At 48.3% G+C, this 25,058-nt stretch overlaps 1 protein-coding gene across 1 annotated transcript; it reads right to left on the bottom strand.

The window, feature by feature from the left end:
• Nucleotides 1-187: 187 nt before the first annotated feature.
• Nucleotides 188-23,392, bottom strand: LOC118690934 (alpha-2-macroglobulin-like protein 1). Its single transcript, XM_036389940.2, is given in 37 exon segments — nucleotides 188-228; nucleotides 911-1,013; nucleotides 2,227-2,295; nucleotides 2,579-2,669; nucleotides 3,324-3,439; nucleotides 4,221-4,436; nucleotides 4,713-4,927; nucleotides 5,404-5,575; nucleotides 5,732-5,806; nucleotides 6,399-6,555; nucleotides 7,418-7,499; nucleotides 7,804-7,980; nucleotides 8,342-8,425; nucleotides 8,821-8,872; nucleotides 9,279-9,362; nucleotides 9,364-9,401; nucleotides 9,582-9,705; nucleotides 10,068-10,296; nucleotides 11,082-11,235; nucleotides 11,846-11,933; nucleotides 12,602-12,799; nucleotides 13,625-13,774; nucleotides 13,933-14,078; nucleotides 14,586-14,649; nucleotides 14,775-14,999; nucleotides 15,448-15,618; nucleotides 15,968-16,077; nucleotides 16,940-17,017; nucleotides 17,020-17,056; nucleotides 17,168-17,288; nucleotides 17,844-17,928; nucleotides 18,355-18,508; nucleotides 19,179-19,199; nucleotides 19,508-19,560; nucleotides 20,289-20,451; nucleotides 20,771-20,957; nucleotides 23,322-23,392. Coding segments are annotated over 37 exon segments (4,401 nt in total).
• Nucleotides 23,393-25,058: the final 1,666 nt, after the last annotated feature.

The following is a 25,058-nucleotide window of genomic DNA, read 5'->3' as shown; positions in this document are numbered from 1 at the left end:
TCTCTTTCCCTCAGTTTAACCACTGGGATACAGGAACTCACCCTTACTTGGCATTGCAAATTGCTTTCTACCCTGGACCTGCAGTCTGGCAAGTTTCTTGAGCAAGGGCCTTTGCCTGCATCTCCCTCCCCTTCCGTATTCTTCAGGACCCTGCCTGTGATAACAAAAGAGGTGTTGGGCCCTCACCTCACTTGCACGGGACACTGTAGCTCATCACTGCAGTTTCTTCTGAAAGACAAGAAAGAAAGTACTGGTGAGACACATTGTCAAAACCCCACAAAAGCAATCCAGCACTGAGCCACTGTTCCTAGGAGAGGTGTTCCCTCCATTTACAGGCTACAGCTCCCCTCTCTGTGACACACAAAACCACTGGTGTGTGCCCATGACTCTGCAGCTGGTTAGGATTCACCCAAGGCAGGAGGCTGCACGTCTCAAAGAGCTCCATCACAGTTGTGAATTCCACACTTTCTCAACAAATAGCAATCCCTGACACATTTCTAGCTTTTCTTCCCACTAGGAACCCCACAGAACAGAGGACAAGTTGGTTTTGGTTTTATTCTTCTAAGGGGGCCCTTACTCTTCTGAGTCATCCCCCCACTATGGTCCCTCTGCTTTATCTGTCTCCCACAAAGTAAGTGCTCAAAAGCACAGCTCCTTGCTCCACTCTTGTTGGGAGAGCCAGACCCTCAGTGGTTCTACACACCAGCTTCAGGCCTGCAAGTTCTGGAGCCAGGGGGAGGAGGACCTACCATTTTGAACACCAATGGGTTAAGTTCATGCCTAGAGAGCTTCTAAGGGACAGTCAGATAACGAGGTGAGAGATGGTATTGTCTTAGACTCAACAAAATTCAGAAATTGTCTTTCCAGAAGTACATTTGGGTGGTTTTTGCAGTACAGCATCTGAGCTCACCTGGCATATAGTAATCATAGATCTTGATATTGGCTGGTTTATGATCCTTCACTTGCATGTCCTGCTCCACCAGGAAAGTGTAGGTTTGAGGCTGTCTAGTCAGCTAAGACCAAGAAATGCAAGGATTAAAAACAAAGGGACAGAAAAGTCCTGTAAGACAGCCCCTTTCACCTACTTGCATGCAGGCTCTGTAGAAACCACACCACTGTAACACATCTGTTCTGCTTTCTAGTCCATCTCAGAAATATCTTTTACTTCCCATTCTGTGACTGTCTTCCATTTTTGGTCACCAAATTTAACTCAACTCATGAGGAACATCAAAAACCTACAGAGTCAGTGTGCACTACCTATATGGTGTGCTAGCGTTCCCCACCAATCCCACCTTCCCATCCAGCTCTACTCTGAGCTCCTTCATGCACCTGGCCTCAGTCGCTACTTTCTTATTCACAGTTACATCAGCTCTTATTCTTCAGTCTCACATAACCCTCATCATTAAGCAGACAAATACAAGCTGTGGACCAACATCTGCTGTAGGGTAGTAGTTACATGACCTGCTGTTGATTGCAGTGCACCTTGTGTTACCTGGCAGCTTGAGCTGAAATATTTCTCTGCATTTTCTGCTCTGTGCTGTAGATGTAATGAAAGCAGCAGCTCTGCAAGCCTAATGCATCCATGTGACACTAACCCACCTCCTATGGGGCCAGCTTAGCTCAGCCTACTGACAGAAACTGAGGATGAAGAATCACAGAAATGCTCCTTAGAAATGCTGGAGTTTTAAATACATGCTAGGTCTCATTTCTGGTGCTGTTTAGGTATTCATGGAGCTAGAAAAAGGCTGGAGTGGTTGTTAATCTGTTGATTCATGAGTCTGTGGAGAGCACTTCTGTTCACACAACCATCTGGTTTCGTTTCAAAGGATCTTGGCAAAATCCATCAGCGATCTTGCATGCTCTCTGCTGCATTCAGGTTGCTTAAGAGCTTTCTAAGATTTCAGGCTTGCTTGGATTTGCTAGATGGATCTTATTGCTACTCCTCAGTCCTAACCAGGCACCATAGATATGGACTTTCAAAAGTCACTTAACAGTGCCAACAGATGTAGGCTTAATGTGAGAGTTTCCCATGTTTCTTAAGTAGCCCTGTAAGTGGCTCTACGGATGAACAACTGCCAACTAACACTTTTCCAGATCAGCAAATGTGGCTGGTATGCAGGAACAACAGCTCTGGATAGTTAAAATACTAGTGAAACCAGTAAACAAGAATAAAAGCTGTCAGTCCATAGCCCCTTTAATGATGATGTTAGCCCAAATTACACTTACTTCCTCCAGGTAGAGAACGACTTGGTCAGCTTTGCTTTCAACTTTCTTCACTAAAGGCATTTTCTTTAGCTGAGAATAGGGGGAAAATATCAGAAAGCCTTTAATAAAAAGCAGAAATATTCAGGGGTGTTTGTCCTTGTGAGAGTATGGGCAGATATTTACATGGCCAGGGAAGCTGTTGATGTAGGGAAAGGCAAGGTGCAGCTTGGAAGAGACTATGTATAAGGATTTCTTAGGAAGAAAATAACCTGTTTCTCTGCCCACAGGAATGATCACATTTCAGCATACAGTCCTGCATGATGGACATCCATCACTGTTCCCATCCCAGCTGGACACAAATTCACGATCTCACCTCTTCCAGTGAACCTGCCACGGGGCTGTATCCAGACAGCAGCTCCACTTGGATCAGGACCATGTTGGTGGACACACGGTTCCCTGTGTAGCTGCAGCAGGAACCCAGGGGACAGCACTAATGTTACTTTCTGAGCCATGATCTCCAGATACTCCAGCCCAGCTTTGGTACTCAGGTGGAGGAATGTGCCTTTCTTTTCAGTGTTTCTCCTGTAAGCATACCTGTTTCTGCACTGTAATAAATCTTTGTGCTTCCCTTGATCTCGCTTTTAATTGTGCCAAGAGAATAAGTTCCTTGGAAGCCTTATGGTGTTACCTTCTTTATGCATGGCAGGGAATATCACATCCTATCCCTGTTCTCTTGGCAGTTCTGTCCCAGGCCAGGTGGGAGTACAGCAGAGGAGACTGGTGTGACAGTCAGCCGGGAGCAGAGGAGGGAATGCTTAGGAGTAGGTGGCAGTCCCACTGGACCTTCACATCATTAGTGTTTTGAGACCTAATCCTAGAGAGGGGTGAGACCCACAGACCTTGGGAGGATTTGTGGTGAGGGGCAGGGGACAAGGCAGGACTACAGCCTGAGCCACCCCTCTGGGGCCTTGTGCCTCTCACCCAGCTGGGGAGAGCACAGTGGGGTCACCTCAGCACTTGGACCCCAGGAGTGAAGGGGAACCCTGCCAGCAACAGACTGGTGTGGTGCCAGAAGCCTCTCAGCTGGGGGAGGAAAGGGGCAGCTGAGTGTCTCCTACCGAGCACGGATGGTGACAGGGAAGCGGGTGGCATCGGGCACGGTGCACTCCGTCTGCACAGATACAGCAAAGGTGGCCTCGCTCCTCCGGGGAGGGATGTGGTACCTCAGGATGGCCTGCCAGGACAGAAAGAAGCTGGATGGCAGAGAATTGCAGGGTTTTCTTTGCTGGAGAGTATTCTTGGCTAGACTCAGCTGTCGAGAAAACCACATGGCAGAAGCAGAGGTTCTGCTGGTAGTGCACTGCTCCTCCTGGTGGATTTCTTGGAGGAGAAGAGCTGCTCTGGCTGGATGGAGATTATCCAGATTTCATCTGGGGAGTAGATGTTACCTTCATGCTGGATCACAGTTACCCCAACCAGCCTTGAAGGCCAGATTCTTGCAAGTTACTACAGCAGTTTGTTTTCATGGTTGGCTAAGTAGCAAGAGTTGCCTCCTCGAGCCAGGTCTCATAAGCTCTTGGAGGTCTATTATTCACCCAAGATAGCTCAGCTACCTTTGGAGGCATAAAATTAGCAGGATGGCCTTTGTTGCAGTGTTGGAAACAAAAAGTTTTAATAAAAGGCAAAATAACAAACAGAGAAAAAACGAGCCAGGTGCAAGAGGCTCTTGCTCCTGGTAAAACACCTCACAGAAGTGACTAGCTTCTTTGTTCACTTCTATTTCTAGTAAATTGCCCAGGCAGGACTTTTTGGCTTCTGTCCAATTGGCTTAAGTTTGAGGTGAAGTCCCCTAGGCCTATGAGGTGGCTTTTTCACCTAATCGAAGAGAGAAACTTCTGGGCTTCTTTCCTTTTTGAGGGGACAAAGGATAGTTTTGTCACACTGTCAACAGGGGGAACATTCCTGGCTTTCAAGGCTTTTCACCAGACAGAATTTTTCTTCCTGGCTGGGCTTACCTGCAGGAAAAGACACCCATGGCCCTGCACACGCAGGGTATAATCTTGGGGAATGGCTGGCAGCTCCACTGTCTGCAGCAGGAGGCGATTGCTTTTGTCTACTCGGAAGTTTTGGCTGAACCCCTTGGAAGTGAGAGAAACCTGAAGATCAGGGCTATCCTTGCTGAAGATGTTGGTTGCATACAGGGCTAGGGCTTCCAGAGCAGCAACTGTGTCCTGAGGAAAAATATCAGGAAAAGTGGGATTCCTGCTTCCTATGCATGCCCAGACCTTAGCCTTTTGCTCCCTCATACTGCAGCCATAGCACAATAAGCGTTGAGCCTTTCCCTTTGGCTTTTAGCATGGGATTATCCATAAATCCTAGGATCTGTAAAACCATACACTCTTTTTTAATTTATTAATTTTTCTTTTTTTACTATGGGCTGTTAGAACCCATTGCTCAAAAAACCAGCATCAAATCTGATGATGATGATGATGGCTCAAGGGGATTACCTGGGTTGAAGCAAAGCCTCCATATGGGTTTTGCTGCTTGGTGAGCCAAGACACAATCTTTGATGCCTTTTGGATTTCATCTGATGACAAACTTGACTTTGTAAGGTGAGCCATGAGGATACTAGATGTCAATTCCACATCAACAGATGGAGCCCGATACCAAGATAGGGAATCTTCTTCCTGTTTGGACTGTTGACTCCAGAATATTTGGTCATCTAGAGGTGGAGTGGGAACATTAATGGAGTGTGTAGCTGCATCTAGTGACCCTGGAGTTTCTACTAGCCCCTGTATATAAGTACTAAACAAACATGTACATTGGACATAGCGCAGTTGGACAAGATACACGTGCATAGCTCCCTGTTTGCTCACCACACCCTGCTTTTCCCAGCAAAACCTTTGGCTTGCAGGCTGGGGAGGAGTTCCACTATATCCATTAAGCTTCCCTGGTTTGGGTGACTGGGAGGCCAGGACTGTGAGATCACCCATAGAGACAATGTGTCTCACAGTGTGGATATAACCTGGGACAGCTTGGCAAATTGAGGCTTGGATAGCCAAGCCTTGGACTCCCCACAAAGCTCTGGCAGTACCCGCCCCCCCCTCTACTCCTTCCCTCCATTCCAGTGGTGGTTCAACCCAGGGATTTCCACAGTTCTGTCAGTGGCCCTCCCTCCTGCCCCAGAGTCTGTGGTACCTGATATTGTGGCAGCCTTATCCAGTCTTTTGAGGATTTTCTGCCTGAGGGCCTTGTCCCCTGCCACTGCGAAGGCGTTTGCAGCCAGTGCCAGGCTGTAGAGGTTGGGACTGCCAGTGTCAGCATGGACCAGGTCCCTTATACACTTCAGAGCTTTCCCCACAACTGGGTCCTAGGATACAATTGAAAGCACTCTCGTTATGGGCAGGGTGTTTGGGAAGGGAATGCAGATTTCACGTGTGCAGAAGAGGGTGTAAACCAAAGGCAGAGCCCAGGCACTGGCTGCGAGAGGCTGCACACGCATCCTGCTCCTGCTGCCGATACTCACGGAGTGAGGCATCCCCGAGCGTATGAGAGCTATCACTATCACAGAGCTCAGCCCCAGGCCTTCCTCCACTGCACCCTGCAGACACCACAAAACACAGATGAGGCATGCTATGAGAAGGGAGAGGGGAAAGTTTTCCAGTGCCTTCTGGTCCCCTAGCAAATGCCAGCACAGGCAACAGTGCTGGCCCTATTCCTTCTCCTATGGAAGTGACATGAATGGTATCCACTTTTAAAGGTCCTGCTTACCAGAGCACTTCTCTGCCAGGGTTCCCCAATCTCCTCTGGGTAGCTGATTCCCTCCCTCTGCTGAGCACACTCCCCTTTCTCCTCCCAAATGTAAGATTTTCAGTAGCAGATTTCAATGCCAGGAGGAAGTGATGTTCCCAGAACCCCACTGCAAGGTGGCGAGTCTTAGCCCTTGAGATGGAGGAAGGGCAGGGCACTGTTTCAGTTCCCAAGTGCACATCATCAAATGCAAACCTTCATCATTCATAACTTGAAAAAGTGCCACAGTGACTAGACAACCCTGAGTGTCACCCAAGGGTGACCCTGGGCACTTCAGAGCCTTCCTCCTGCAAGAGTTCATTTGTTTTTGGCACCCAAACTGGACCAGAAAGTGAGGGAGCTCTGAGGTACCTTATGAACCACCATTGACACACATGTCATACCATCAGACCATTGTTGAAGAGCTTCCCCACACTCTTGAAGCAGCCAGATGGAGTCTGACTTTTAATCAGGGCACTGGCAGCATCCTTTATATTTTGTTCATCTATGTGGATGAAGTCCCGGGCTTGGCTGAAGGTCTTCAGGACAAGAGCAGTAAGCCTAGAGCCAAGGAAGGAAGGAGGATATAGAACTGAATTGTCACTCGATGCACGTCTCTAAGAGGAGACAGGAGTCTCTGTGTCTTCTGCTACATTCTCCCTGTAGAAATACCAGCAGGCCACAGTCCCTATGCAGATGGAGAACTGGAAGCAGTGCACATGAGCTCAAGAAGCTTGAGGTCAGAGCCATGTGCAGCAAGAGAGAAAAAATTCAATTCTTCAGACCTTCAGAGCTCCGCTAATTCCAACAGGGTGCTTTGCTGTCCTGGAGGGCTGACATTTAGTGAGCTCACTCAGACCCATTCCCAACCCTGTTTGGGCACCAAGCATTCTGAAAACCTGTAAAGAAGGTGCCTTTGCTGCCAAGTTTTCAGAATCAGTCTTGTTTGGGGTGCTCAAGAACAAACAATCTGAGAGGGGTACTTCAGGTTAGCTCATTGTCACATTTGACAGAGGTGTCCCAAAGACTAAGAGGAAGATTTTGTGTATTTATCAAAACAGATAAACACAGGAAAATAGGGAAAGTGGTGGCATATTGGGGAGTGTGAAACCTGGCATGACATAAATGTTATGGAGTAAGATATGGATATTGCTCTGGTTTCAGCTAGGGTGGAGTTAATTTCTTCTCAGTAGCTGTTACAGTGCCATGTTTTGGATTTGGCATGAGGATGGTGTTGAGCGAACAGCTGTGTGGTGCTTAATATCCATCTGGGCTTAAGACACGACACCTTCCAAAAGGTTTCAGGAGCAATTTCTGTTCAAAACTCCACACCTTCATACTGCCTCAGTTTTCCCAGACCAAAAACCAAGCCAGCTCAAGCCTGACCTGGCCAAACTTTTGGTCCTCAGTTATTGTTGCTTACCAAGTGTTTCCTGGCTCGCTTCCTTCCCCAAAGGCACTGTATGAGCCGTCTGTGTGCTTGTACAGGAGCTGCTGCTGATATCCTGCAGGAAGAGGCTGGGGGTAGTGAAGATGCTGTGTGCCTGTCCTGTTCTCCAGGAGCCAACCTGCCCCACCAATCCTGCTGATCATTACAGAGAGCATTATCTCTGAGGAATTTAGCAGAGGGGTGCCATGAACTGTGTGTTCCGCTGACATGCACTAGCCTGATTTACACTGCTGCAATTACCATGATGCCAGGCAAGGGATGCTGCACAAATCCTGCTCAGCACCAGGCCTCGACTGAGGCTCCTTCCACACAAGTACTGTGGTGGACACCACCAGCTTAACAAGTAGGAATTCACTCACCGCTTTCCAGGTAGCCAATGGCCTTCTGTTTGATTTCTGGAGTCAGCTGTCCTGTTTCTTCAAGGTATCGTGTGATAAAGACATTTGGGGCAAAATGAACCATGTTCTGCTCACCACAGCCACTGGACATCTGGAGAAGCTCATCTATGTTGTCCAGTGCTGTTCCCATAATGTCACCTGTGGGACAGAACCACAGCTTTGGGAGCCATACACATTCTTGCACGTAAAACAATTCTGGTCTCACAGATTCTCCAGGTAATCTGCAAAGACTCAGTTCACCTCTGCCCATGTGATGTTTACAGACTGCAGGAACAGTGATTTGGTACTTGGCTGTCTTTCCCCTGGCTTGGTGAAATTATACATCCATCCAGTGCCACTTGTACAGGACAGACAGGATACTGCTCTGGAAGACAGCATCACACCTTGCTGTACATATTCCCTTTCATTACTTTGTTTGCTAAAGAAGACACAGTGGCACCAGAAGAGATGTGTCCTGCGGGGAAAAGTATTACTTCCCAAGACTCTTCTAAAAACTCACCTAAGAAAGAGATGTGGGCTCTCTCTGACCCAAGGACAGTGTTCTCTGGCATAGTGAAAGAGATTGTCTCTGAAGCTGAAGTTCCTGCAAACAGCAAAAACATCAGAACAACAGGCATGAGGAAGATGCCAGAGACACAGATGTCCCCCAGGAGATGGTGTGAACAGGTCTGGGATCACCTCATCAGTTGGTGAAATCAGCATTCAAAAGAGAGGATCAGGTAGAGATCCAGCCACCCATGGGTGAGGGTCTATGATGTGGTTAGGCTGTGGCTTGATGTTGCCAGGAGCTTTTAGTACTGGGTAGGGCTGAATGGCTTTGCCTATCCATAAAAGCTCCAAGATCCCTGGCTTTCTGCTCCTTACACACTCCAGAGAGTCCTAGAGTTGTTCAAACACCACACTGCTTCCTTTTGATCTCTTTGTTCTGTGCATAAGCACAGCCCCAGTAAGACAGTACTTGGGGGTCTCTGCACCTACCTTCAGGGCACAGGAGTGAGGTGTGGGTCTTTTCCTCCAGCTGCCCCTCTGCCTGGTGGGGAAAAGGCTGGTCAGCTCAGAAGGGAGAGCTGTAAGATCAGAGAGCAGCTGTGCAGCACCCCACCTTTGTGCAAGGACCTTTTCCCTTTGCCTTGACAAAAGGCTTCATGCAGACAGCAGAGACATCCATGCCAACAGTGAAGTTGTACTGGGAAGCAGGTTTCTAAGCTGCTGCATGGCCTTTGACTCCACTGCCCTGCCAGCAAGCAGTTCTGACATTTCTGTCCTTCCAGTGGAGGAGCTCCAGTCCAATCTACCCTTAGAATTGCTCCTTGACCAGTCTCCCTGAGAAATGTGCCCACCTCCCCAGATGACTCTTCCTTCCCAGAGCCACTCACCAGGCTGTCTTGAGCCCAACCCAGCCCCAGCCTCTCCAGAACCCTGCCATGCAGCCTGACCTTCACCAGCAGGTGTTTAACCACTGTGTCCTTCCCTCCGGACTCTGGCACAACCACTGTATGCTCCATGCAAACATCTTCCCTGCTCCACCACCTCAGCAGTGACAGTGAAATTCACCTTCCCTAAAAAGCAAAACATCAGGAGGCTGGTTGGCACATCTATGCCTATGCTTTAGTTTGCTCAGCCTTGGGCTGCTCACTCATGCTTTGCACAGAAGGCCAGTCTCCCTTCCAGCCCAGCTCTGGCTTCCTCAAGCAGCTCTGCCAGTGCTTCCCACCCCTGCCCCTTCCTTGAGCCCTTACCTAATTTTGTAGCCTTCACATCCCAGGAAAATGTTTTTGCTGAAACGGGGCACAGGCAAAGAGTGAACCTGACATTTTCATGAAGAAACTCAAAATCACTGGAGTCCATTAGGCTAAGTTGGAGCTAGAGGTGAAACAAAAGGGAGTTCAGGATACAGAGCTGCTGCTGCTGCTGTGTTTTCCACTCAGGTCCTTGATTCAAATAACAATCAATCCCACAAGTCAGGGGTAAGTATTTTGATGGCCTGTTGCAGTATCTGTGGGACACCAGCACTGTCCCATGAGCATGCAATCCACATTTGTGAGGTTTGGCTTCTAGGGAGGGATAAACTGGTCAGTGATGGCTCTGTGTGGAACTAAATGGAACAACTTCTTTGGTGTCCTTTGCTGAGTGCCTAAGCAGGCAGCCCCTCTGTTTGGTCTCTATTAGTAAAGGAGTTCCCACACATTCCTCTGCTCCAAAGCATCCTGGAGGGAGCCACTCACCGCCATGCACTGCTTCAGGTAGCTGAAGACTTTGACTTTCAGGGGAAATGACTCTCCCCGGAAAACAGAATAGGGCAAAGTGGGTTCCACAAAGAAGGGCTTGAAGCTCCGCAGGCTGGCGGTCTCTGAGATTCCCAAGCCATGGCTCTCTGAGGTGCAGAAGGTCATGGCTCTCCAGTCTGTGATACTGTCAGGTACTGTGACAGCTAGCTCAGCAGTCCCTGAATCACTGAGGAGAAAACAGAGTAAAAGAGGTTGTTCCCACCCTGGACAGATTTCTCTTGGGAAGAGAAATGCAGAAATTCAGACTATGAAATGGAAGTGCATGTGAAGGCATGGGGATTCCTAGCAAGTAGGACAGAGGTATGGGAAGAATAGCAAATAGGTAGGCAAGGAATGACTTGAGAGGAAAATGCAACCCAAAATTTGATTCTGAGCAGTGCTGCACCTGAAATTCTTTTGTGTGGGCACAGAGAACTCACAGGGGTCTGTGTTATATACCCAGTCTATGCCATGGAGTATGGTGTGACATTTCCTATTGGGAAGGTGTGGAGACAATGGAACATGTCTCTTCTGAGGTGCATATTGACAGGACAAAAGGTAACACATAGCTGGAATGTGGGAGATTCTGACGTGACATAAGGAAATACCATGAGGATGGTCAAACATGGAAATGCATTTTGAGGAATCTCCAGCCTTGGAGATACAGAGTGCTTTACTACAACTTGATCTAACAGGACCTGCCTTGTGTAGAATGTTGAGCTATGAATCTGTGGAGGCCTTTTACATCCTGCAAGAGTGTGTGATGTTAAATTCCTAGAATCATTTGGAAAATCTCAAGCAGAGACAGGAACTGAACGAAAACTCCATTGTCCTTATCCACTTCTTCATACCTCCCTCCTTTACTTCGTGCATAGAAGGCAACAATGCCCTGTCTCTGCTCCTGCCCATTCCCTCTACTGTGTCTGGTAGAAAGTCTGTATGCCTGTGGAGCCACAGCCTGTAATTACTCACTTGATGGGAAGCAGAGTCCAGATGAATGTCTCTGGGAACCAGGTACGTGCTGGCGCTGACTCGCTGCCCAGCTCAGTGTGCTCTGCCTCAGCAGCTTCAACAGCAGCATCTGCTTCTGAGTACAAGCTCTCCAGGTCTGCCAGCTCATCAAAAGCTGTTGGCAATACAAGCATTCTTTCAAAGGCAGAGCAACTGTGAAACCAGGATAGAGTTCAGCCAGGAAAAGCTCAGTTCTCCTTCCCTCCCACTCCCAGCCCAAACCCCCTTGTCCTCTCCACTTATTGTCTTCCACAAGACTACCCAGGAGACCAGGGGGATTCCAATGCGTGTGCTCCCCCCCATGAGACATTTTACCTGCTCACAGTTTTGCTCTCATTCCCTGCAGAAAAGCCTAGATACTCCCCAATGCCAATCTTGGTTCATTCTCTGGTTTCCAAAAAGACCTTTCCTAGTCTCACAAACAGATTTTCTTTCCTGAGACAGATGCCCCATTTCCCTCCTTGACCATATTATCTTCCTGCTCGCCAGCTGAAGCTTCCAAACAGGTTCAAACCCTGCAGCCACCTCTCTGCCCCTCCAGTGCTCTGGACACACACTCCTGCCAGGGCTTTTCCCTTCTCCCTGTGGAGCACAGCTCCTGTACAGCCTCCCACTCATTCCTGTAAGCCATCCCCAGCTCCTAAGCACACTGCATGTTCAGCTGCCCATGTGCAGCCTATATGTTACCCGTGATCTCCAAAGAAACAGGAAAAATGGAGATGTACACATGTAGTCGTAGTCAAAAGTGGTCTGGGTGCGGCACTCAATTGGAGACTTGATTTTAAGGCTGGTTAAAAATGTTAGACCTGCATTCTGGAGGAAAGAAGGGGACAAAAGAAGGCATATTTCTGTGGAGGGGTTGGTGTGTCTGAGGGTCTGTCTCTTCCCCCTCCTCCCAGCATATCATAGCTACTCTGTGTTTGCAGGTTGTGCACCTCAGCACAACCTGCGAATTTATATCAGGCAAGAAAGCAGAACTGTCCTGCTCCCAAAGCCTGGTCCTCATGCCAAAGGACTGTGGGGATGACCACTTGCATGTGCATGCCTGTACACAAAGTCATTATTTTGGCACCACAGTTTGCTGCCCACCCTAACCCAGACTTTTCTTTATCCTTCACTGCCATTCCTTTCTACTGTTCTTTCTCTCCTTTCCCTGGGCTCCCATTTTCTCTCAGGTGCTTTGCTTCTCTAACCTCCAATTTTCTCTGACACAGGCTGACAATCCACACTGCTTCCAATCCGTAGAAAGTTTAAAGGGGACCAGTGGGGAGCTGGGTTCTAGGAATCTGCCTGATCAATGGGAATTTATCATGCTGGGAGGACAGAGTGTTATTGATCTCTTAGTTCAGAAGCTTGGCAAATTCAGATTGTGAAGTTACCAGCATTTACAGGAAAGACAGTCTGTGAAGCTACCCAGTGCTGACCTGGGATACAAAAGGGGTCAGGTCTTATATTTCAGCCTTTCTGGAAATTAGATTTACCTTCAGAAGTTCATAAACATCTGGTTGGGACACTGCATAAGAGTATCTGTTGTACACGAACGGTGACACCATTCCTGGTGAAGGGGTGGTCTTAGAGGCATGAGTGATTCCTGGGCTCTTGTGGATGGTGCAGTAGTCACTGTAGATATCTGTGAGGGTGCTGAGCTGCTCCTGAGCATAGCTGAACATATTATACACCTGTAGAGAGAGAATGAAAACAGTACAGATCAGTGGGAGAGGTGTGAAGATTTTCATTTCTATCCAGAGATTTCCTGTGACCTCAGAGGCCGAGCTCAGGTCCTGCCTGTCACAAAAACCCAGCCCCAAGGGGTTTTGAATTTTATGAGGAGCCTCCACAAGTTTTGGATGCATAGCACCAGAGAAGAACATGAGCCCCTCTGGGGTATGGCTGCATAGCTGTCGCCACTTCTAGCTTAATAATTGTACCTGTGAACTGAATGCAAACACTAAGGACACCTTCCCTGCATGGGAGGAACATTGGACAGCTTCTTGTCTGACTGAAGACACATCCTGATCCACCAAGACAGTGTAAAGAGGCAATTCAGGAGTCCTTAAACCAAGGTCTAGAGGAGAAAAGGAATCCTTCCACTGCCAGTACACCACTTAGGGCCCACTCTGTGAATGGAAGGACTGTCTGGTTCATGTGAGCTGGAACAAAGACATGGAGCCTACCCCATGCTTGCCTTTTTTTTTTTTTTTTTACATGACTTTTTTTCAGAGCACTGCCATGTATCAGTTCAGGAGATGGTTGTCTCTTGCCTTCTTCTTGCCACTGTGGTAAAGCACTGTAAGTTTAACCAGGATGTGACTTCAGGCTGTAGCTAGGGATGACTATGGGTTATTCTAACAGAATACACCCTCTAGGCACTGGAAATTTTGGCTGGTGTTTGATGTTGGCCCTCATTTTTTCTCATTGAGCCATGCCCTGTCCCCATTCAAGCACTTATTGGTACGTCCACCGTGCCTGATTAGCCAGCAAAGGTCAGCACTGGAGTGACTCACACTATCCCTGGACAGCTCAGCCTCTGGCCTCAGGAGGAGGACACTTTTGTCAACTGCACGGATGCTGCACAGGGAGCCTGGTGCAGCCTGCAAATGGAGCTGGACAGTCGATCCTGGGAGAGCCACTGCTTCTGAGAAGCCAAGCTTCACCTGAAACAGCAGGAGAAAGAGGGACTGCAGACACTGAGAGACGAAGGAAAGGGGAAGCTGTGGTTATTGGATTCTGCTGCATATCTACTGCCAGTTTGCAGATCATTAGGGTGGCATCTCCAGCCTACCTGCCCCTCTGAATTTTGTGCACTGCTTACATGGTTCCTGAAGCAGCTGGAGACTTTCAGACGGAAGGTGTCAGCTGCCACTTGTCCCTCAGGGAAGGCAATGTAAACAAAGAGGGTAGCCATGGATGAAATCAGGTCAACGGGCAGAGTGATGTTGAAAGCCCCACTGTACTGACCTGAAGGAAGAAGGAAAAATTAAAAAAGCATGGCAAGGTGCAAGGAAGTCTTCAATCCAAGGATTACAGCAGCAATGTGCTCTTCCTCTGTAATACTTCTGTACAGATTCTTGCATAAAAACTATTCTGCCTTGCTTCTGGGGAGGCCACAGCTAGGCCAGGATGGAGGTTTTTATAGCAGTGACCTTGTATCATGACACACCTTGGCAACAGTGAGCACTTGGAAGAGAAATGAGTCTTTCCACTTGAGCCCAGAAAGACTCCATAAGTTACTTTGACATTTTCCTGCTTGGTAGATAAACTCTGACAGTTTCATCATTTGATCAGAAAAAAAAAAAAGGAAGGAAATTAAAAGACAGAAAAAAGATAGCATATTTCCTATAGGTTTTTTGTGCCAGCTCTGTGGTTTCCTATTAGTGTCAGATCTCTTTGTCTCCTTCTCCATCTAGGCTGGAAAGACTTTCTCATTGGATCCTTAATCTGTTCCTGGCAGTTAGATGCCCTTACCTGATGGTGGATCAAGAAGCACTGTTGTTTGGCCATGATGCACAAGGGACCCTCTGGCCATAACCTAAAGGGTAATGAACAGTACAAAGGGTTGAGAGTGCCTCTGCTCCACGTTTCTGGGCCAGCAAAGGGCCCTGTGCTGACCAGACCGGGCTCAGAGCTGAGCTCGCTGGCGCTGCCCGCACTCACCAGGTGGTAGAAGTGTGCTCTGGCAGCCCGGTGGCCCAGCTCTGTGGCGAGTATGTGGTAGTGCACAGTGACCTGCTGCACATCCCCACAGGCTGGCACTGCCTGCAGGGGCTGGATCCTCACGGAGCTGCGGCTGGAGGAGTAGAAGGCCCTGAGTGGGAGCGATGCGGTGCTGTAAGAAACCTTCACATTCCGACCGTTCGTGTCCTCCGGCTGGGACTTTGCCTGTGGCACAGAAAAAAGTGTCTGAGGATTTCCTACAGCTCTTCATACACCAAAAGCAAGGCTGACTAAACAGTGGGCTCTGAACTATCCCAGCATAGGGTGTCTACTTCCACCTACACCAAGTTCAATCAGTCCTTTTCTGTGGAGCTTGGCATTGCCTGCTGTCCCACGCTCTGGGATAACTAGTGCCTAAACAGGAGCAGGGAGCTGTACACTGCTAGGGCTTTAGCTGAAGTCTGAAATTCTGCCATGCTGCTGCTACCCTGGGAGCAAGCCAGATCATTTGACTATGTAAAGTGGTTTATCAGCCCCTGGATCAAACCACTGAAACCTTTGCTTGTATCTGGTAGATTTGGGTAAAGTATTAGCATGGATCTGCCCTTATAATGTATTTCAATTCTAATGATCTGCTTAGCTTCAGACTGGTTTGCAATAACTGGTTCCTAACCTGTAGTATAACTTTACTGCTGTTGTCCCATGCTGATGTCTCTAAGACGAAGGAGGCCATCCCAGTGTCATCTGTGAGGTAGGTCTTGGTCTGCTTCCTGCTCCCATAGGACACTGTAAGAATCACCTTCTTGTTCTGCAGGGGTGTCCCACTGGCACTTCTGAGTTCCAGCTGTAACAATGCAGAGAACAGTCAGAGAGTTGGAGGCCTCAGGATTGAAAATCCACCTCCCAGTGGAAGTCCCAGTCCCCCTCTCTGCAAAGGGACTCTCAGTGTCAATTTTGACCTCTCCAACCTTTCCCCATTTATGCAGCAGATATCTCATCTAGCAAAGTCACAGATCCTGCAGTCATATGTTTGGATAACCTCCTGGTAGATATGTCAAAGGAGGGACTGGGACAGAGGATAGCGCTGGCAGCTTTGGGCAGCTTAGAACAAGGGGACCCCTGTGCACTTCTGTGCCTACCACCTGCTTAGGCCCAGCCACTGGGCTTTCCATGTTTCTTCTCTTTTCACTCACATTTCCATAGTAGGGAGCTCCTTGCTGGTAGTAGTAGCTCGTCCCCCAGAACTGGAGGGTTGTGATATCAAACGTGACCTTGCAGTTTTCAGTGGTGTTGAACTCCACTCCTGGGAAAGACAGGAGGCACGTGCAGGTGAGTAGAGTGTCTAAGCAGGCATCAAGATTGGATAAACTCAGTTAAGGGGCAGACTATCACTCATAGGGCACTGCAGTTTCTCCATGCAGCTTCAGGAATCATTTAACACACACGCACTCAGCTATAGTGCCTCCTACACTCTGACGTGACAGAATGACAGCAGTCTGTCTGGAAGTCTCTGTCAGACACTTCTCAAACACTCTTTCCCACTTTAAGATAGTCCAACTCATAATTGTCCTCTTCCATTCTCCTTCCCTCCTCCCAGCAGTCACTAGAAGGCAGCATTTTACCTTGCCTCTCCCATGTCAGTTCTCAGCCTGATGTCTCCTCCTGTGTGCCCATCTGAAATTACTGCAGTTGTTTGCTAAATGAATGTGTGTCACTGCTTCTGGCAAGGGGCCATGAAACATTTTCTTTGCAGGAAGAAAAGGAAGGCTTTGCAAAACCTTGTGAGAGTGGGAACCTTATAAGAAACCTTATCTCCCTATGTGGGATGGAGAGATAAATCTAATGAGGAGCTAAAACAGTACACAGTCAGAGCCTTGGTTATGTCTAGTTGCTCTGAATAACATCTCATTCTAATGGACTGTCCTAAAATATGGTTTAAAAACAAGAGAACCTGTCCTGGCCCACCTCTGTACACACTTTTAATTTGATGAGAAGACAAGAGAAAGCAGCTCTTGCCCATCTCTGTCAAAACAAAATGACTGCCAGAGCAGGCATCAAGACTGGATGAACTCAATTGTCTTATAGATAAAAACCCAAAGACAAGTACATTTTATGAGTGTAAAATAGAAGATTTTCCACAAAGTGTAGAATCAGTTTTTTTCTACCTGTTCCACTTTCTTTCAGAAAAGCCTCAGCCTCCAGATTGAAATCATAATTATCACCATGCTTCCGGTGGAAAATCTAGTATTCACTAGAATGGAAAAGCAGCCGTCCTCATTTGTCTGGGAATATGAAATTGTATTTGTTAACCAATCAGGAAGGCAAAAAGAGTGTTCTGTCCCTTTGCCCTCTCCCCTCCCTTTTGCAGGAGGGGTGGGTGCTCCCGTGCTCACCTCGCCGCTGTAGTCCTTGCAGATACTGCGCTTGGCTTTGGAGGACCTGCGGTTATAGCGGATGTGTTTGCGGCACACCACGGCCTTCACGCTGCCCTGCACTGCCTTCCCATAGCTGTACCTGGCAAAGGGAACACAGAGGGCTTACACTCACCCAGAAACACTGGCTCAGGAGTGAGGAATGTCAGCTTTACCCTGTGGTTTGCAGCCATACAGCCCAGCTAAGCCTGCAGTGTATTCACGGGTCATCGGCTCAGCAGAGGAGGCCAAGAAGTACAAATGGCCTCATCAGATTGAGGCAGAAGGCACTGGTGGGTCAGTTCTCTCCAAGTCAACACCAGCCCCACCAGGCAGGGCTGGGGGACACTGTGTTGGCCACGAGCTCAGCCATTATTCCTACAACCCTGTCACTAACAAATACAGCAGAGGTGCTGTATTGTAGGGCACATGCTGCATTGAGGGAATGCACTGTCACTTTCAGACTCACAGAGAAAGTAGGGAGAGACAATATGGAGAAAGGTGAGAGTCCAGGAGGATTGCTTGGCAAAGGATGACAGGGTACCAACTCTTGGGGTGGGGGTAGGGTTGGCAGAGACCATTTGGAGCTCAGTTATTGATGGCTGTGCATTTTCCAAACCAGTAAAAATGCACCTTCTGCCACGATAAGTCAGCTCACATGCCACAGACGTGGAGAGGGAAGTTTTCCTCTAGGATGGTGACCACCTGAGGCATCTGGATGGAGACACTGAACTTGGGCAGCACTGTGTGAAAGCAAGAGAAAGATAATTCAGTGAGAATAGAAAGACTTAATTTGCTCCAATCCTTCCAAAGTGGCTGTTTACAGAAAATAAAATCTCTCCTTTTGTTCCAGCACACGGCCTGGTAGGAATATACCAACAGCCCAGTTAGAAGAATGGGACAGCAGCAGGCAGCTTGAGTCTCCTCCCCAGAGCACAGCTGTGGGACAGTGTCTCAGTCCCATCCTCAGGACATGGGGGAGGAGAAAGCCAGTGGGCCTGAGTGAAGGTCAGCGAGTACACCTATGGGCAGGCAGTACTTCCCAGGAGACAGCCCAACCAGCACAGCTGTTCACAGCTGCATGGCCCATCCAGCTCTGCGTGAGCGGGTGGGGCTGGAGGCTGGCAAAACACCTTTCTCTGCTGCCACCAGCTTCCTGAGACTCTTACCATACTCCTCCACCCTGAAGGTGCGTGTGAGGCCAGGCACTCTGATGGTGTACTCTCCAAGCGGTGCTCCTGCAGCCAGCGGGAAGGACAGATCCACAATGCCTCCCACAGGTGCAACATCCAGCCACTGTGCAATTCGGTTCCCCTTGGGGTCCTGCACAGGTGGAGCAGAGACTAGTTATTTTCCAGTGCAAAAAGACTCTTTTGCAGGATGTCCAAGATACCAGGGCATGGTTTGACCACATATTCTCTTGTCCTGAGAGCCCAAGTCTATGGCACAGCTACAGTGCTCAGGTGAATCCAAGCTCAAAGAGGAAAGGACTTTCCTCCCTGTCTCATTGCCAAAGTAAATCTATCATATCCTTGTTCCCTGATGGCACTGCCATCTCTGACTGCTGCAAAGCTGTTGTTTACTGCCTGACTGTCTCACTAAGAGAAAGAAGTGGTCCTTCTTGGAGATCTCTGTGGTCGCCTGAGCTGGCACAGCCCACAAGGTCATGGTAGAGACATTGTGCCTAAGGCACAAGCTACTGGGGAGTGATGTCTTGAATCCCCAGGAAGGAATGGGGAAATGAGTCCAGGACTCCATGCAGGGGAGCCATTGAGGCCCAGTCATGAAGGACAGTGCTCTCCCAGTGCTGGTTCTGGGAGGGCAGGGTGCAGAACTCCAGGTACAGCCACACTGCCCAGCCAGTAGGAGCTTTGTGTCATTCATCCTGAGGTAAATGACTTTCTGCACTGATACTTCCCAACCACCATCTCCAAACCTGTGTCCTCCCCAAGGTGAGAAGAGTTCATCACTTACAATAAAGTAGGAGCTTTACCTTCAGTTCCACCAGGCGCTGCTGTGGGGAGGAAAAAACAGTCACTGGTGGGATGCTTTCAGATAAGTTACCATCCACCTCCCTGGTATTTTTTAATTCCCCCAACCTTTCATCAGTTTTCTCTAAGCAATTCCCAGGGACTGCCCATAACCCAACATCATGAGCAGCTCCTATCTTGCAGGTGGTGCCCAACACTCTTTGTAAGCACCAAAAGCAATTTTGAGATCAGCTGTACACACATCTCCTGGCTGGGCCAAGTACTGATCTAGAAGACATGCAGGGCAGCTCATAACATTTCCAGACTTCAGGCATCTTCCCTCTTGACTTACTGTTTCACTGCTGGCAATGAAGTTCTGATCCAAGGTCACAATCCGCAACTTGACTGCAAAGCAAAAGGAAAACAGGACTGGCTGAAATGAAATCAAGGCTCTCAATAGTAAATAAGAATAATACATGGCTAAGAAAGATGTGCACATGTGCTCCACTGAGAGGGTGTGGGCAGCAGATAGAGCCACTCCTAGGCCTATGTCCAAAGCCCTGCTAGGAGCTGGCAGCCTGCTAGAAAAAAAAGTGTGAGGAGAGGCAGTGTGGGGCTTTCTGGGGAGGCTGGCTGTGCTGGTGGGAAAGAGCATTTTTCTGGATAGTGGGTCTGTGGTGGGCCACTCAGTCTTGCCTGCAGTGAAGGCCATCCCAGTGGAAAGTGTGGAGAGGCATGGGGCAAACAGCTGAACCCTGTGGTGATCCGAGCTGTGCAAGGGCAGTGGTGGGACCTGCAGGTGTGCAATCCTCACCTGAGGAAGTCTGTGGGGAAGAGAGGGATTGAGAGCCCTGACAGACAGACATGGCTTTGACTGGAGCAACCATGAGTATAACACTGTGGCTTCTAAATCTTTTCTCACACACCAAGGAAAACACACAAGCCCTGTTCACAGTGGCATACGGCACGCTGACACAGGAGAGAGATATTCCCAAACCCCTCAAAGCCTAGAAAGAAGCCTGTGGCCCATCTCCCTTCCTGTGCAGGTCCTGCTCAGAGGACTAGAGAGTATCCCACATTTTGTGGCCTGAGGACCACTCTGTCTCTCACAAGACATGGTATTCTATCCATACCAATCTGTCCAGGTTTGTACACAGGTTTGTCTGTCTGGATAAAAGTCTTCTTGTCTGCATGCTTGATTAGGACTTTCTGTTTTTTCTGGAACTCTGAGTTGGCTTCCACGACTGTGATAACAACAAAAGCCACTTCCTCAGGGTTTCCAACAGGAGGAGGGACCTGCAGGTATAGTTATAACCATCATTCAGAATGGATCCCATTCACTGATCCCAATGTTTCTGGAATAACAATTATGATATAACTTTTGGGTTGCTCTAGTTCTTCTTGCCTGGAAAGAGCATTTCTAGATGGGTAAAATATTTGTGGGGCTACATAGCAGAAAGGACACTGACAGACCTACGCAGGCTGAAGCAGAAGATTCACTGGCCAATTAAGATGTCCTCATGGGAAGGCACAACTCTTTGCATTCCTGCCCAGCAAGAGCAGAACTCGTGCCCTATCCACCCTAGCTGAGAGACCTAGAAATTATCTTCCTCACCTGGAAGCTTGTGCAATGGAAGAAGGGGAGCTGAGAGATGGACTGAGAGATCAGAGTCTCATTCCCAGCTCTGCTTTGCAAGGTGACCGACACATGGATTGGGACTGCTTGCTCTCTGCTGAGCTGGAGACACACTGTCTCTGAGAAGGGGTAGTAGAGCTGAGATGGTATTGCCACAGCATAGTTTCTGTTGGGGAAAAAAAAAAAGAGAGAGGGGAGAGAGGGGAGAGAGAGGAGAGAGAAGAAGAGAGAGAAGAAGAGAGAGAAGAAGAGAGAGAAGAAGAGAGAGAAGAAGAGAGAGAAGAAGAGAGAGAAGAAGAGAGAGAAGAAGAGAGAGAAGAAGAGAGAGAAGAAGAGAGAGAAGAAGAGAGAGAAGAAGAGAGAGAAGAAGAGAGAGAAGAAGAGAGAGAAGAAGAGAGAGAAGAAGAGAGAGAAGAAGAGAGGTTAAACTGACTTTCTAAGAGAGCAGGTTTTGACCTGTATTTAGGTACTTCCTAACAGACTTCTGCCCTCTTCACCCCACTGTCATGACACCAGTGGAACATGACGCTGTTCTCATCTACAGGGTACTGCAGACATTGCCAGTGAGGCAGTGCTATATGCTATATTCTGCATGCACATATAACATTATAAAGTCACTGCCTTACAAACTGAAAGTGAAAATAAGGTGAAGGGACCTCCCCATGTCACCCAAGGGATCAGCACCAGCTTGGCTTTCTTGCAGGTCTCCCAAGTCTTCAATGTTTTCCTGAACCACACTACATTACCACCGCCAGTTTTTTTGGCTGGTTTTCCCACTGTTCTTGGGCTCAGAAACAAATGCCCTCTGCGAGGAACCCGGTGTCCCAGCTTCATGTCTCAGACACAGAAACTCATGAGCACCTTCACTTCAGCTCCTGACACTCTTGTCCTCTTTGCACTCTACTTGCTCTACCACCCCTGCATCTACTCTGAGCTGCGACCATTACACCAGAAAGCTGTTCACAGTTTGTTTGTTTCCATCTTTTACTGTACTGTAGCACCAAGGACCAACAAAAAGCCAACATTCAAGCAGATTTCAAAATTCTTATCACTGACTCCTCCCACTCACTGCCTCTGGACAGGCTCAGCCAGCAGCATGTTTTGCAGGAAGCAGAGGGCAGGGCCTGGAAAGATCAGAAAAGCAGGAGAAAGGGAGATGACCTGCTGGCAGTTCTCAGTCTGAGCTCAGCATCCTGGCGAGAAGGAGTCAAAGTCCTGCTGGCCAGGAGCCTTTGACTGCTGTCACACTTGAGTGCTGCCAAGCTGCCTTGAGGATCTCAAAACACATAAAAACAACATTTTGTTTTTCCTACTTGAGCTGACTCATGGCACCTCCCTCTTGCCGATTGTGCCAAAGGATGGGACGAGCACTAAAAATTCACTGCTTGAAACCTCCCATACCCCTCCTTGCTTTTAATGATCTTTTACTCTGGAACATTTTCTTACACCCCTTTAACATTTCATCCTTGCCTTTGCCTTCTGAGCTATAAAAGTAAGAAAGAACATCTCTGGGTCATCCAAGGGTCCCAAGATCCAAGCTGGATCACAAATCTATGAAAAAAATTGGAATACAGGCAGGACAGCAGACAACCTATTGAAGGAAGTGGTATTTCCATAAAGCAAAGCTTCATGCTGAGGGTAACAGTGGCAAGCAGACAGCAGTAAAGCACATCCTTTGTGTGGGAGCTTGTCAGCCTATGGAACGTGTCCTAGAGGAAGTACTCCCATTGGAGAAGGTTTTTAAAACTAGGCTTGTGCACACCACACCACATGAAGCAGGAGGGAACCCAGCTACAACCCACCGTATTTTGCCGTATTTTTCACTGTAACATCTACTGCTCAAGCACAGTCATGCTTCTGTTTGCACTTGTGCCATGGCTGCAAAAGCAAACGCCTTCAAAAAAAAGCCAGAACGAGTTCAAAAGCCAGGACATCACAGCAGTGTCTGTTGGAACAGGAGCTGCATTCCTGACAAAGTATAGGAAGAGAAGCTGTGCTGGGAATTGTCCAGACAGAGGTCTGTGAAAAGGCATGGTGGGAGCAGATGGCCAGCCAAGCCTGAACAAACACACTGCTGTACCAAGAGCGTCCCTACCAGATACTTGGGCTCATGTTTGCTCACTTTGTAAAGACACTCATCTTTGCTGGCTAAACTATTAAATGGTGACCTATGTCTCTGGGAAGAAAGGCTTAGCCCAAAGGAAACATATTCTGGAACACAGTAGGAGATGTGAGATATTGGAAGGCCAGAATTAAGCACATGCAGAAAGCTGGCAGAGTCATTCTGCCTGAGTCCTTGCTGAAATACATGGTCTACATCAAAGGCACTAAAGGAAGAGCCAATTAGCAGGGGAGATGTGGGGAAAGGGCACATGGAAATCAAACAAAACCTTGGGAGTGTGAGAAATTATGCCTCTCCAGAAAAACACTGCTCACCTTAAGACTTCTGTCCCATTTCTGTCATCTACTGCCACCCCCACCAGGATCCCTCACAGACCAAAGCACATTTGCAAAGCAGTGATGTTCTTACAGCATTGCAGGCATTCCAGCTGTGCTAGGCAGGAGAAGGATGCAGCCCCACAGGAAAATGATCCTCCACATAGCTGACTGCAGGTCGAATTCCTCCAAGGAAAGCTTAGCCACTCCTCAATACCCCCTTCTCCCCTGCTCCTGCTGTCTTCCTTCTCCCCCTCATCCAGAGCCGAAGGAGCACGCAACTCCTGCCCTAACCAGACGCCTGTTCCTCCCTTGGCTTCAAAACCAAGGTGGAGATCGGGCTGCTCGTGGCTGGAATGTGGGCGGGAGAAAGGGGTGGCGACAGTGTTTACTGCCTACAAACCAGAGGCAGCTGCTTCCAGACTCTGTAAGGCTTGTTGGTGTTTCCCCGGGAGAGGGCTTGTCTGCCTTAGGCAGCACAGCTGCTGGCAGCAGAGGTACTTAGTTACTGTATTTGGTACAGGCACCCAATTTAAAAAAAAAATTCTCCATTTTTTTACTGGGATGTCATCAGAAACATTTGGATACAAATTAATTCTTTGTGATGTCCGTGGATTTTTCTCCATGGTTCTTCTTCTGTAGAACTTCTTAGGTATTATTTGCTTCTTACTGAAATTTCACTCCTGCTGGACCAGCCCAGGGCTTCACATGCAGCTCTGCCAGTGTCCCCATTCCTCCCTGGAGGAAGGGAAGAACTTTAGCATTTTATTATCTTTTGGTTGTCTTTCTGCTTTTGTCTCACTAGTTTGGACTTGAACTCAAACCCCATTTTAATTTTGGAGACTGACATATGCTCCCAGGTCAGTGACATACAGTGCCTTAGCCCGAGGTTTATCTGCAGTGTCGGTGCTAGGTTAAAGGCTGGTGTGCCCCTGTTACGTCAGACTGTGGTCTAAGAGCGTGGGTGCTGGGCACGCGGATGCAGACTGTGCCAAAGTAAATCCAGGGATTGCTTCAGCTGGGAGCAAGGCATGGGAGGATGGCAAATTCTCTCTGTGCTTGTGTGCCTTTTGTTGTGCTCGGCTAAAACGCAGCAGGGGCCAGGACTGAATGAAGATGTCCACCTTCAATTGAGGTTGTAACTAGAGGGCAAATTCATCCAAGCCCGGGGCTCTTCGCTGCTGCCACTCAGGAGAGGGAAACACAAGTGTTGTATTGCACTAAATAGTTATTTAGTTGTTTGCAACACACAAAGGTGCAGTGCTCAGGAAGAGTCTGGGGGAGGGGGGTGGTGGTGTCAGTGTAGAATCACCTTATTGCGGGGGGAATCTGTCAGAAGACTGGGCATCCAGCTTGGGCACATGTAAAATAGTGATTTGATAAAACATTATATATATAAATAATATATGTGTGGACTTAAAGTGTCCACACATATATTATTTATTTAGAAAGGCCTAACAGTGGAACTATAAGAAGAGTTGGCATAGTTAGCAGGAACTGCCCTGGAAATGATTCTAGAGTACCCAGGAGGATCAGACATGGCTGGGATGGATGGGTGGACAGAGGTAGGGATGCATGGGATGGAGGTGATTTGAAAGGTTTTTACTCCCAGCTTGGAGTAACAACTGGATGAGGGGAAGATGACTAATGTTGCTTTTTACAAGCTGAGGATGCTTTTTACAAGCTGAGGCCAGTAGCTGATGGGCAGATTTGGCTCTCATCAGATACTACAGCCGAGATCCAGACCAATCACAGATGAGATGAGACTCTCCCAAGTCCCCTTCAGCTTGAGTTAGAGACGTATTTCCACATATTCCTTCCTAGTGTCCTG

Source organism: Molothrus ater, chromosome 2 (genome assembly GCF_012460135.2).
Source record: "Molothrus ater isolate BHLD 08-10-18 breed brown headed cowbird chromosome 2, BPBGC_Mater_1.1, whole genome shotgun sequence".
NCBI lineage: Eukaryota > Metazoa > Chordata > Aves > Passeriformes > Icteridae > Molothrus > Molothrus ater.
Note: the sequence above shows the minus strand (reverse complement) of the source record. Positions and strands in the feature narration are given on the sequence as shown.